Below are 13612 nucleotides of genomic sequence, written 5' to 3'. Positions count from 1 at the left end.
CCAGTTGTAGTCTTCGGGGTGCTGAGTCGAATGGTCGTGGTCCGAGGAAGCTGAGACGCTCCCTTCCTACTTGAATCCCAATCGAACTCGCGCACTTCCACCGAAACTGGGTGACTGCGCCCTACGAGATGGGGATTTGTATGCAAAATGTCACTAAAAGCGCCATTTCGTTCTTATAAAAGCACGGATGACCGCGATTGGCCCATATGTTGTAGTCTTTTGGACGCTGAGTCGACTGGTTTTGGTCCGAAAAGGCTGCGATGCAGCGTTCCGCCTTTATTCCCAATCGAACATGGTTGAACAAGCGGTCACGTGCTCCTGCGTACGCCAGTCACCTGGTCACCGTGCCTGCAGGGTACAACTTACTAGCCTGTTTGACCTTTTTTGGGTGCAGTCCTGTCACTCGTGTTGAACTCGAGTTGAACCTTGGTGTGAAAGTTGTCACCTGCTGGCGTGGTGACGAGGTGATTTGGGCACCCAGGAGCACGTGACCACTTGTTCAACCATGTTCGATTGGGAATAAAGGAGGAACGCTGCATCGCAGCCTTTTCGGACCAAAACCAGTCGACTCAGCGTCCAAAAGACTACAACATATGGGCCAATCGCGGTCATCCGTGCTTTTATAAGAACGAAATGGCGCTTTTAGTGACATTTTGCATACAAATCCCCATCTCGTAGGGCGCAGTCACCCAGTTTCGGTGGAAGTGCGCGAGTTCGATTGGGATTCAAGTAGGAAGGGAGCGTCTCAGCTTCCTCGGACCACGACCATTCGACTCAGCACCCCGAAGACTACAACTGGTGAAATTTTAATTTTTGCCTTAACTTCCCCTTTAATGTAAGGCACACACGCAAGCGTCAGAGCTACAGCAGCCAAACAGCATAGTTCATGGATTCATGAAAGACTGCACCATACACTGCGCCAGCTCTGGTAGGGTGCCCTTTTGAGCATCGTCACTGGTCGGTGACGTTTTGTAGGCCTCACCATCAAAGATGCGAGGTGATGCTGCTGATCGACTTGCTGGCATGATAGTCACAAGCATAACTAACGAAGGATGGCTGGAAGTCAAAACCAGCTGTAGATGTAGATTCCAGGTATACCAGACAATTACTGACGCCAGCACTTTATCCGATGCCCCATCAGCGTCAACTGTACGCCGATGGTCACAGGACCGTGACAGCCTTTCGATCGGTCTACGGTCGGGAGACGGGGCTGCAAGCCCAAAGCAGCGGGTATATAGTGTTCGTCACCAGCTGAGCAAGAGAGCTTGCTGAGAGATTTAGGTGTGCACTGTTCAGCAACCAGTCCCAATATAGGTTTGTCCATGAAGGCTGGTGATCCTCAGCTATCATACAACAAATTCCTACTCACTGCGCATACGCGCATATGGCTTGTGAAACAGCAGCAGAAACTGCACTGCCTTGACAAACGCACCAGTTACCATGATGGAGCAGATATGCCCAGCCCTGGAAGCCAACACCAAATCTCCAATCGCTAGTACAAGTAGCTCTTCACTAAATCATGCCTAGTGCATGCTTGCAGTGATATTTTCAGCAAGAGCGCTGCAGTTACTGCTGAGGAGATATATTGCGTCCTTGAAGTCGAAGGCGCTCATCAAAGATGTCTTGCCATCAATTCTTGGCCTTATGCAGGCACGAGGTGGTCTCCCGTGGCATTGGCCATATTACCCCGAGCTGCACTTGCTCGAGGAGCACGTTGTTTCGCTCATGGAAGTCCTTTGTGTTGGACTGAGTAGGCTTGCTGAGAGAACAGAGCGCTGAATCCATCCACGTCCACAACTACGAATAATTTACAAAAACATTCCGACTGCAGATCAGCGCTTGAAAACGGCGATGCAAATCAGCGACGTTGGGCTTCTCCATTCAAAAGTAAAGCCTTCCTAACGAAGCAATTCTCATGTGACACTACATAGTCTCTCAAGCACTCTAGTTCAGGTCTTCTTCTCTCCACTCCATTATCATTTCGATCTTCACTCGGTCGACGTGATGGTAGTAGCTATGTAAATAATAATGATGGATTCCTCCCGATCCTCGTCGCGGCTAAAATTTGTTCGGTGTTTGTCTAAATTCTCAAACTGACAGGGTTTACAAGAGAAATGTACCTAATTTTGTGCGATTGATGCAAATAAATCGGAATAATATGTCTGACTTCATAAATCCGTGCGGTAAACCGCATGAAAGGACGCCATGTCATTAGATGGTGCACATGAAGTCACCGTGAGTACCCCTCCTCAGCCACGCGGGCGCCGGGCAGGGTGACTGTCTACAATTACAAAGGATTCGTTCTGCCAGTGCTGGAATATGCCCCCCTTGCGTGGATGGGATCAGCTCCCTCACACCTGGCCATACTGGATGCTGTCCAGCTCCGCGCCATACTTCCCAGCCTCATTGTTCGGCTAAATGTCTCTGCCATCTTCCTGTTGTAAAAACGGATGTGTGGACATAGACTGCCTCAAGTTGAAGCCATGTAGCATTGTAGGGGTGAGGGGTGTCACTGCTGTATTCCTCCGCCAACAAAACCAACCTCAAACGCGATTGTCGACGTACGGAATGTTGCCGAGAATCGTCCAGGGTGTAGGCTGGTACTGTGACCTCGGAATAGTTACTTGTTCGTGGCATTTGGACCCTTCGTTGCCTGAGAAAGCGTTCGTCCAGGACAAGAACTGGAATGATGCCCTCGCACCTCTCCTCCTCATCGTCGAGCAGGGCCTCTAGAATTCGTGGCACATCCCCTCCCCTCATTGGAACTTTCCCACATCTGAGCCTTCCTAGTTGGAAGGTTGTTGGTTTGCCCTTCGTAGATATGTTTGAACTAGGTGTCAGGTCGTCGAATGACTCAATAAATTTGTCAGTTATGTGCCTTGTTGTCGTACTATCTGACTGTATAATATCGCTACCTTAGCCATAACCAGTAACGTCTAGGTCCTATTTTCTTTACAAGAAAAATTAAAAAAATGAGATATAAGTTGACTATTTCACATAACGCAGCGCATTCTTAAATTCTGAGATAGACACTGCACAAGTTATACGGAAGAGAGAGCCAACGAGAGTACAATGTAAACAAGAAAAAGGGGAGATCGGAGAAGAACAGATAAACGAGGGACGGGGAGCGAGACCTGGTCACGGGTATTTCGACTGAGGTGAAACCAATCATAATTCTTTAGGTGGTTCGAGATTTTGAGAAGGAATATGTTGTGTGTAAGCAGGCATAAGTGGTCATGGCTGAGGGTGGATAGACGGCATGCAGGAACTGAAGTATACAATTTTTAATGTAAGTTTCGGTGGTGAACTTCCAATTTGGTGCGTCTGATCTACTCATCTCCCACCCGTTTAGGTGCGGCATCTGAGCGTTGATCCTTGAGTGTGGTGGTGCTCCTACGAATGCGGAAAACTCGACCTCCAACCAAGTCATCGTGATTTTTCGGACCGCGATGGTCAGTACAGAGTAACGATACGTCTTATGTGTGCTTCCATTAGTTTTCATTGGTGAACGATGCTTTATTGGCGAGGTGCAAGCGGCTTTGTACGTGCCACAAGCCGAATCAGCTGCGTGGCAAACAACACTCAACAGCGGAGAATCACTCAGATGAATGGTATCAGCGATTTGTCATCGTTCATCTACACATGTGTACGAATACTCGGAATAGGCGAGGCCGAATCTACACTACAGTCATGTAGAGAGTGGCATGATCATGATGATGCCCCATGGCCCATGCACTAAATGCGAATATGAGATGGGCTTCGGTTTGGAGTTCGCGGCACTGCTTTGAACACAATCATGTATAGTTCTGTCGCAGACATGGAAATCCAGTCAATTGACCGGGGCCGGCGCCCTCAGCGCGTACAGAACGTCGTCGTTGCATGCAGTGCACATGTATTGTTGATGATACGATGCGACCAGCAGCAGCGCGTAAAATAATGCATGCCATGGCTGCACGAAAAACTGGTATAGTGAACTTGATTCCGCTTATTTCAAGGAGATTATAATTGAAAAGAAGTCCCAAAAACGAGAAATTAGGTCCAAGAGTCACCCCGTCACGGACCGTGCCTTATGACTCGCGCCGTTCGACGGTGAACGTCGCAACGACTGCTGCATGTCGTGTCGTATGAATCGTACAGGATTTGACAGCTCACCCAAGCCCTCCCGACAAGCCCTTGCGTCCCGTACCGTCGGCGTTGCGTCGAATGTGACCTACCTTAGCCTTAATTAATATAAGCACAGTCTCCGAGTACTCCGCTTCCTGTGTGTGGAGTGAATTCATCGCCGACGCAGCTGGACGCCATCACAACCGCGCTCCAGACCATTACCAGCCGCCTGGAGACGTTGGAACAGAGCCACAGTCCGCCAGGCCGTCACTCCGGCCCCGCTCCGCAGGACCAACGCCCACGATACGTTATTAATATAAGCACAGTCTCCAATAATAGCACGTCTCCAATAATAGAACACCTTGGGGCGGCATTCAAAAAATAAAGTGCTCAGTCTCCATTATAAGCACACTGTGTAAATTCATTATCTGTACCGGCGAAAAGACCCTGAAATGTGTGTTTGACATGAATTTGGCATGACAACATGCCTCTGAAATGAGGTTGAAATTAGGGCTGACCGGCTGAGTCGGGTAGCATTTTCTTCGGGTATCGGGTCCGGGTAGTTTTCCACGGGAAGCACGGGTACCCGATCGGGTAATGTTTCCATGGTAAGACCACAATGCACACCGGCCCCTTCCCTGGCGCATTGGGTAGACATGCGTGAATTATTTAGTACTGTACATGATGTCATCTGCGACCTCGGGTTTTCGGGCACTATTCGGTACCCGACTACCCGAGGTCCTCACGGGTAGCACGGGTACCCGACTACCCGTGCACACCACTAGTTGAAATAATATTGGAACAGTCTCCAATAAAGGAACGTCTCCAATAATAGCACGGGGCGGAGGTAGATTGAAAAAATGAAGGACCGTGCTTATAATTATTAGAGATAATACGGTATCACTAGCACAAGAGGAGCGGCAGTACAACCGAGATTTATAGTGGACGGCGCGCAGTAGGCACCGGCGGATTATAATAATAATAATAATAATAATAATAATGTGTGGATTCACAGGAAGTGTGAGTTACGAAGTCTGAAGAAAACGTTGAACGGTCTCTGCTTCGATGACGACTACACCATAGCGCAGTGGTTAGAGCATCGCTGGCTACAAGCGAGGGTCCCTGGTTCGAGTCCTGGTGGTGACAGTCAATTTTTTCTTCAGACTTTTCCCGTTTGTCTCTTTCCCTCAAAACCAGTTAATATGTTATGACTTGGGGCTCCCCGCGTGCTAGTTTGTACGTGAAGTGTGTGGGTACAGTGAGGGCTGCGTCCCACCCGCCTGTGTGGATTCACAGGAAGTGTGAGTTACGAAGTCTGAAGAAAACGTTGAACGGTCTCTGCTTCGATGACGACTACACCATAGCTCAGTGGTTAGAGCATCGCTGGCTACAAGCGAGGGTCCCTGGTTCGAGTCCTGGTGGTGACAGTCAATTTTTTCTTCAGACTTTTCCCGTTTGTCTCTTTCCCTAAAAACCAGTTAATAATAATAATAATAATAATAATTCAAACAGTAGTTTGGAGGCGGTGGGAAAAACAGTTTCGTAATACGTATTCGCATGCAACGACGCAAATCCACACAATTCAGTAGACACTTTTTCTATCAAACGTTTTCTTTCCCTTCTCTTCAGGATAGTACAGGGAATGTTGGAAATTAGAAAAAACACATAACTATATAGATAATGAAAGAAAGAAAAAGTCAACACTTCAACATAGGTGTTAAAATGATTAAAGTGTTAAAACTCAAAAACAAACAGCTGCAAGTTGTAGACAAACACGTTGAACACATCTAGTCCATCGGCCAAGTCTCAAAATCGAAAGTGGTGATGCACTGAGCTTCCAACTAAACGCGACCATACCCAGCACGTAGAGAATATATCAGAGAACACTATTCCGTTTGTTGGACGTGCCGAATTCAGTCCAGGGCGTCGATACGAAGCGTTCTTCGTCGCCGAGTTTTTTACTGTGCGCTCCATTTGAGAGTGCGCAGAGTTCTGATCGAGAGTTTTTTGAGCAGATTTTCAAATTTTTGAGGCTGTCAGCTGACAGCTGTCAACCCTAAATGGCACTTAGTGACTTAGTATGTGACAGGCAATAGGTTTTGGTGCCTCCGTATGCCTTCTAATAAGGTCTATCTTCCTTCGTTTCACTTCGCTGCTTCGCCCACCACCTCAGGAGATGACAGCGTACCTGCACTAGTCAGCTCTCGCTAACCCTGTCGCTCTTTCTCCGTCTTAGCGCTCGTCATTCGTGTCCTTCTGCTGGGGCGAGCTTGATACTGTTGTGTCGTAGTTTTTAGGCAATAGTGGCTGTTGTTCGCGTGACGATCAGGATTTATGGAGAAAGACGACGACTCGCCAAGTTCCCATGCAGCCACAGACGGCGTAGCAATTCTTACCGCCAACCCTTCGAGCAACGGAACCGGCCTGAGTTGGAAATCGTGTCTGTGTAATTGTGCCACGATACGGATGAAACACACAGGCCCACATGTGACGAGATGAAGATAATCTCAACAGGCTGACGGAAATCCAACAGGCTCACGGGAACGCTGCAGTTATGGTCAGAGACGCGGAGTTATTTAGTCACTGGTAAATGTTGCATCGAGTGCTGTGTGCACTAACACAATTGTAAAAATCATGAAAAAGCGAAAATAATGCAATGGTGGGGCTGAGTGGTGTTCTGTGGAAGAGATGTCGCTGTCTCAGTATTCAACGCCGGACCCTGTATTTCAAGTCTGTGGTCATGCTCGATCATAAGTTCCTGTATGGCTCCAGTGCCTTCTCAGCATTGTTGGCGGGTAAGCACCTGGATCGTGTCCAAGTACTGCGGCTCTGGTGGCTTGATGGATGTACGGGTGCTCGCCGTGCACCCCTGCCGGCAATCTGCTAGTGAAGCTTCAAGGTACCTACTGTGTCCGGGAGATTTTCATCCAGAAGCTGATCTTCCTAGGCTGGAGCTGCTGCTACTCCTGTGCTAGCCCTCAACCACTGGCGCTCCTACTCGGCTCCAGTGTGGGCCATAAACCACCCTGCCCGATTTCGCACTGTTGCTATTCCACACCGTCAGCATTTAACTCTGAGGTCAGACCTCGATCCCTCCCACCATATACTATCTGTCTGTCTGCCTCTCTCTCACACACAGATGTGCGCGCATACACACAAACACACACGCACACACACACACACACACACACACACACACACACACATGCACACACAGTAACACAAACATACACATAGCCAACTTCTCTGTGTTTGGTGATCATCATCTGTTTTCTGATGTGCAAGCTCACCTCTGATGCCGATCACTTCCTTGCTTAGACCCGGTCTGCTATTAGACCAGTCTGCTCTCCCTTCACTCGCTTGTAAATCCTACTTGGAGCAGTAAGGTTGTGTCACTGCTCCTACTGATGTCATTGTTGTGAAAGCAATATCATCGCCATTGGTGGTAATTTTCCACCGTGCATGAATCATTAACAATCATCATCTATGTGTCACGGCCTAACCATCCTCGTAACTCCCCTCATCGTGACTAGTGCTGTACCGTTGAAACCTACTTTGCTTCAGTGTATATTCTCTCCAAAGCTCTTGTTTTGTTGCATAGTGATCTGACGCAGTGTGCTATAGCCTGTCGGGTAATATGGATAAGATTAGTACAGTCGGCATCGCCTATCGAGTGACCAGGTACATGTATAAGGATACTAGTACATGTATACCGGCTTAATGATATCGGAACACAAATAGCACTATGTGTGCAATATTCCTTTCTAAGCTCACGCTGTGCGATGCAGATAGGTCATGTGTCGTTGCCAACTTGCCGCATGTGCATGTGCAGCAGGAAGGCACCACATGTCGACTACTACTTATACTGTACAGCATTGTGTGCTTACATGCATCTACGGCCTTGTGGATGCAATTGAGTCTCACATACATGTACATGAAATATTGCTTGTAGTGCGGCATCAGGTGTTAACATACAATGGCTAAATATTTTTCTCACAATAATGACCGTATTCACCACAAGTGTGTTTATGTCCAGAGCCAACTCAAGTCCTGTATTATTTATGACCATGACAACAAGACTTCCGGGCTGAAATTCTTCTATGACATGCAGGCATGAACACTTGCCTTAATTGTACGAAGTATATATTCGCTGTTGCATCAATTTTGCACCATTTACATTGTAGTGCCACTAGTGGTATCACCTGCATGCGTTTTGAGTCAAACAAGGTTACCTCTGTATAATTATGCTTATCGTGGCTATCAAGAGCTTCGATGCAAATTCCCAGCTGACGAATGGTGTCCAGCTTGTGTTCAGCTCAGCTGGCACTCACAACTCATAATAATTGCGTTCTAGACGCCAGATGAGATGTTTCAGCTACAATGTAGACAAAACGTCCGTGTTCAAGAAAGCCGTCACTTCATCTTCTGTCCATCCTCAATAGCACGTTCAAGCACGTTCAAGCAAATACGTCTGAAACACAGTAGCGACAATCCGACAGCGGCGACACGCCGTCTTCTCCGAATGAGCTTCTACCGTTCTAATTCAGATTCCCCCAAAATGTCAAAATAAATAATAGATTTCCACCAAGCTCGCTAGAATCTTGCGAACCGACAACATGCAGGCATTTCAAGTGTTTGAGCGTGCGTAGATTCTGCTCAGCGGCTCAAGAACATTCGCCAAGCGAAAAAAAGTCGACGAGAAAGATGTAATGGTGGACGAAATTACGAAAATCGAAAGAAGGTATTCGACCCAGTTCGACTATCCTGGACTGGATTGGCAACGTCCAACAAACGGATTCGTATTCTATGGGGTCTCATGAGCTAGTGTGCCAAAGGGCGTTTAGTTGGAGCTTCAGTGCATCACCTTCGCCGAAAGAGGCCCTTTCTGAGATTTGGCCGATGGACTAATCAGGGAACACTTGTCACACTTTCACGAGGTGTGACACCAAACAACTGCAACGATAACACATTCTCCTTCTGTACACATAGTAAGTGATCGGACATCGTCCATCAAGCGTCATTTGTTGGGCAGTGCTAGTTGTCGTAAGTTGTATAGTGATGATATCTTTTCGATTTTGACTCGTGGAAGGTCTAAGTTACATCTTGCTGTGTTAGAAGCTCTGTATATTCGTAAACTAGATCCAGAACTATGTGTACAGAAGGAGAATGTGTTATCGTTGCAGTTGTTTGGTGTCACACCTCGTGAAAGTGTGACAAGTGTTCCCTGATGTGTTCAACGTGTTTGTCTACAACTTGCAGCTGTTTGTTTTTGAGTTTTAACACTTTAATCATTTTAACACCTATGTTGAAGTGTTGACTTTTTCTTTCTTTCATTATCTATATAGTTATGTGTTTTTTCTAATTTCCAACATTCCCTGTACTATCCTGAAGAGAAGGGAAAGAAAACGTTTGATAGAAAAAGTGTCTACTGAATTGTGTGGATTTGCGTCGTTGCATGCGAATACGTATTACGAAAATAATAATAATAATAATAATAATAATAATAATGTCAGCGCCTTCTAGGTTCAGCCTGGTCCCATAGCTCACTGGTTAGAGCATTGCTCATGACAAGCAGGGTCCCAGGTTCGAGTCCTGGTGGGTCTGGCGTTTTTTTTCTCTTTTCAGGCAGTTCACTTCCCCGACTGATCCTTTGAATATGAAGTTCTCCCAATCCTTTCCAAATAATAATAATAGGCCAGGTGAGGCCCGGAATGTGTTGAAACGTCTCGCCATTCGCCTGGCAGCGGCAACCGGAGACTCGTACAGCGTCCTCATGGGACGGATCCGCTGTGAGCTTGGCTTCACTCTAGTCCGTGACTCCGTCATGATGTTGCGTGGTAGTCGGAGGAAGGTGAATTTCAGCCATCACCCCAGCGATGTTCTGCAGCATGAGTCGCTCATGCCAGTTTGACTCGGTTCAATTTGTCTTTTGTGTCTGTGCATGATGATGTCACAGGTTTGTTTGCCAGTTTTGGTTCTGTTGCCGTTTATCCTCCGTCTTTTGCTTTTTGTTTTGCTGTTTCCTTTCTCTTCTTCCTCTTTGTTCACGTTGATGCCATTTTGTTGTGAGTCCGCATGCTTTGACTCGAACTCGCAAGGTTGATTATTATCTCTTGCACCTTTTACTGGTTTAGGACTTGTGCCCAGTCCTGAAGTTATTGCTCATTGTTTGTGTTTTTGTTTTTTATTGTTTTGCATTTACATTTACATGTATTTAGAACACACGCTCAATTCATGTGCAAGGTTGATTGCTATCCCTTGCACGTATCAGGGCCTGTGCCCTTTCCTGTTTTATTTCATCTCATAATAGTACATAATAGGCCACAACAAAAAGATTTCGTGTTTCCGGTCGGCCGACCGGGTCCGTTTTTTCAAAAATTATGGAATTTTTTTGGTAGCTTTAGTAGTAGCTAGTAGTACTATATGTAGTGTGCGTGCAATTGTGTGCAGGCATGTTTTTGTGTCAATGTCAGTACTATGCGTCTATTGATGCTGACCCATTGGTATTGCATACAATTCTCAGAAATCTCTGAACTATGCAATACATCTACTGCGTCCCGCGGTGGTATTCTACTCCATATTCCATGTGTCATATCCGGCAATGCTACAACTGTGACTTTTCCTACTCATGACTAGAAGTATGTTATTATTATTGTTGGCCGCGAGCATCATGCATGCAGAGCTGTCCTAACGACTACGTATCCCCTTACCTCTACATCTGTGTACTTGTTGTAATGTACTAGTAGTAGTATTGATCCACGCCGCCATCATCTTGCCTCTAGCTCTCCCCTGACAAATCAGTTGGTGACAGTGCGACATATTCATACCTGTCACCGTCGTTATGGTCTGGTGCGCATATACATGTACGTCCGTACTAGTACTGAGTACTCTTAGTCCCGCTGATGACAACATAGGACCTCACCGTATAGAGGTTATGCGAATGACGTCACGAGGAGCGCCAAGGCGGCTGCGAGTGGCAGGGGTGGCAAAATGAAGTCGTTTCTGCTTGAACTATTTTTTACTAGTCTTTGAGAGGAAAAGTAAAATTTGTTGTTGGTTGTCGACATATCGTTCCTCACTTTATTTCCGCTGGTGTCTCGCTTGCTGAAGTTTTTAGCCTTCAACATGCCGAAGAGTTGTGCAGCCGTCGGATGTAGCAATCGTGCCGATCCTGGAACGGCTGTGAAGTTTTACAAGTTTCCTGTAGCGGACGAGCGGCGCAAACTATGGGTTGCGGCTATGAGACGAGAGAATTGGAAGCCAACTGACAGTAGCAGGATCTGTTCAGACCATTTCGTAGGCGCAGAGAAGAGCAACGATCCACTATCTCCCGCTTACGTTCCGAAACTTTTTGAACATGTCAGGACTCCTGTAAAGCGTAAAGCGGAGAGGGATTTGGTGGCATATGAACGCCGAGCGAAGCGGAAGCTGACGTTCGAGGAGAGCAAGACGCAGACACCAGTGAAAGTGGACGCCTCCGGGAATGACTTCACAGAGGCAATGGCAGATTTGCCTGGTGCCTATGGTGCAGAGGTAGAGTCTGATCCTGTAGCAGTCTCCAGTGTCTCATCGCAGACTGACATGGATATGGAGCACTTGACGCGGCTGGAGGAGACAAACAACTGTTTGGTCCTGGAAAGCAAACGGATGCCACACGCTCCAGGACAAGGTGACACCTTGTCAATCGAGTCGTTTGAGAAAGACAACGCGAAGGTGCTCTTCTACACTGGTTTGCAGTCTTTTGGGACCATGATGGGCATATTTGAACACGTGAGGAAGAGAGTTCCACAGCACCACCGCCACACGCTCTCTCTCTTCCAGCAGTTCTTGATTGTTCTCATGAAGCTTCGGCTGAATTGTCGGGACCAAGACTTGGCGTACAGATTCGGCATTCACCAGTCGACCGTGTGCCGGATTTTCCAGCGCTGGATCCGGGTGATGCATGTGATGCTGGGACCACTTGTCAAATGGCCGGAAAGGGACGAACTACGCAAAACTCTGCCACTTGAATTTCGTAAGCATTTCCCGGGCTGTGCTGTCATTATTGACTGCTTTGAAGTTTTTTGTGAACGACCTTCTGATCTGATGGCAAGAGCTCAAACGTACTCTCACTATAAAAGCCATAACACTGCAAAGTTTTTGATTGGCGTAGCGCCACAAGGTGTCATTACATTTATTTCGCATGCATGGGGCGGGAGAGCCTCAGACAAGTTCATCACAGAGCACTGCGGTCTGCTTAGTCACCTAAATCCGGGTGACCAGGTGCTGGCTGACCGTGGTTTCACTGTTGAAGACAGCGTTGGCATGTTCTGCGCAGAGTTGGTGATGCCCCCATTTACGAAGGGGAAGAAGCAACTCTCCAGGCTGAAATTGGACAGTGCTCGACAAGTGTCACGCGTCCGTATCCATGTGGAGCGAGTGATTGGAATGCTTCGCCAGAAATACACGATCCTCTCTGGCACTTTGCCCATTGCTTTCCTCATGCATGACGATAAAGCTACATCATGTGCATTCATTGACAAGGTTGTCACCGTCTGCTGTGCTCTGTGCAACTGTTGTGAGTCCGTCGTACCTTTCGAGTAAATTACATCATGCCGCTTTGTCAGCTGTAATGATTGCTATATTATTATTATATTATTATTCAAATTTATTATTAACCCTTTGTGCTTTTTGGACTGTCTGGATATACCGGCAATTATATTTCTGTTTTACCTATTCTGCAGTTGCATGCGCATGTGTTCACCTCATTGACCTCGCTTGTTTCTAGTTTCTTTTGTCTGGCTAGCCAAGCTTGCTTGGTCATGGCAACGCCAACAGACTTATAATAATAGTAATAATACTGGCTTCTATCATCACTCACGACATGCCTCCGTTTCTTGTTGCATCAATATAATGACTCCTGGTCCAAATAGGGACAACACAATATAATAATTATGAATAGCCCTGAAACCCAACTTAGGGTGCTGGGTAGTGCGCGATGTACCATCAGAATAATTTTATGTAGTATGCCCAGCACCAAAGAACAACTCAACTTATGCCAACATCACCCGGAAGAGACGTAAAGAGCGAAGTGTTTGATGTGTAATGATGGAGTTCCTCTGTTCACATGCATAAGCAGTGAGTGGTCTTCACGCATGTCCTGGGACCCACAAATACGAATCAGCATTATGGTCCTTCAGAGATACATGCAAGCAAAGAAATACAAGAAAGGTAACGGAAATCGTTGTGAAAGCCCAGCCACCGATTGTATGCACACACGTGGCAAGTGCAACAGCAAGTACCGTGGAAGGCACAGCAGAACAAGTTGAAAATGCAACTCTAGAAATACCAGAATAGCAGGATCACTTCTCAAATGCTTGAGACTTGGATTTACAAATGCTACGACAAAAATGACTATGTACATGGAAAGTTGGTTGCACCCCATACTAGAGGTCGAGCTTTTCTGCCGCCTTGACTGGACATTTGACTGACTCACGACTGCCATTCAGAAACTTGACAAACTCACGAC

At 46.8% G+C, this 13612-nt stretch overlaps 1 protein-coding gene across 1 annotated transcript; it reads left to right on the top strand.

Moving 5' to 3' along the window:
• The first annotated feature begins 11229 nt into the window (after positions 1 to 11229).
• Positions 11230 to 12687, top strand: LOC135813079 (uncharacterized). The gene has a single exon (XM_065326297.1). The coding sequence runs from the start codon at positions 11230 to 11232 to the stop codon at positions 12685 to 12687; it is 1458 nt and encodes a 485-aa protein (XP_065182369.1).
• The last annotated feature ends 925 nt before the right edge of the window (positions 12688 to 13612 follow it).

Source organism: Sycon ciliatum, chromosome 3 (assembly GCF_964019385.1).
Source record: "Sycon ciliatum chromosome 3, ocSycCili1.1, whole genome shotgun sequence".
Taxonomy (NCBI): domain Eukaryota; kingdom Metazoa; phylum Porifera; class Calcarea; order Leucosolenida; family Sycettidae; genus Sycon; species Sycon ciliatum.
This window is presented reverse-complemented; position numbering and strand designations above follow the sequence as displayed.

What these genes read in the sequence shown, in the direction of transcription:
- LOC135813079 (XM_065326297.1), top strand. Translation starts at nt 11,230, where the DNA reads ATGCCGAAGAGTTGTGCAGCCGTCGGATGTAGCAATCGTGCCGATCCT.